At 30.2% G+C, this 572-nt stretch overlaps 1 protein-coding gene across 2 annotated transcripts in view; it reads left to right on the top strand.

Moving 5' to 3' along the window:
* Window positions 1–102: 102 nt before the first annotated feature.
* Window positions 103–572, top strand: part of LOC133634061 (lysozyme g-like) — a 16,808-nt gene continuing 16,338 nt past the window's right edge. For both annotated transcript variants that reach the window (XM_062027026.1, XM_062027025.1), the window contains exon 1: window positions 103–242. In XM_062027026.1, coding sequence (XP_061883010.1) covers window positions 118–242 — 125 coding nt within the window. In that variant the 5' untranslated portion in view covers window positions 103–117. The remainder of the gene's footprint in view (window positions 243–572) is intronic.

Genomic DNA, 572 nt, shown 5'->3' with positions numbered 1-572 from the left:
AAACCATATATTACAATTTAGAATACACAGAAAAGAGAAAAAACAAGTTCACAAAGGGCTCGTTAATTATAGACCAAATTTCTCCAAAAAGTGCAGTTCCCCTTTCAGTTCCCCTTGATGAAATGGATGAAAAGGGACTGTAGAGAAAAAGGGAACAAACAATATAAAAGCAGAAGTAGAGTTGCTAGAAGACTGCAGAAGGCTGACTGGCTGGAATACCAACAAGACACAATCAAACACGGGTGAGTGGCTGTGAAAGGATCTATATCTACTTTATTTATCGATCTGTTTATACAAGAATTTCTCTGCTGGCTCAGTATAGAATGCCATCTATGTATATTATATATTTATTTACAATTAATAAATGTAATTATTATTATTAGGTGGTTTAAATGGTATTTGATTGTTTATTTGTTCATATTTGAACATATTAGGCTAGGACTAATATATCAACTGTACAGATATAATGGACTATTGAAAGGTGCTTATTTGTTTATTTAGTTGTTTTGATTTAAAATGATATGCTTTATAGACATTTTAGCAATATTTTGTACATTTATGGAAATATTTAT

This window comes from Entelurus aequoreus, linkage group LG18 (assembly GCF_033978785.1).
Source record: "Entelurus aequoreus isolate RoL-2023_Sb linkage group LG18, RoL_Eaeq_v1.1, whole genome shotgun sequence".
Taxonomy (NCBI): Eukaryota; Metazoa; Chordata; class Actinopteri; order Syngnathiformes; family Syngnathidae; genus Entelurus; species Entelurus aequoreus.
The sequence above is the reverse complement of the archived record's forward strand: the minus strand, read 5'-3'. Positions and strand labels throughout refer to the sequence as shown.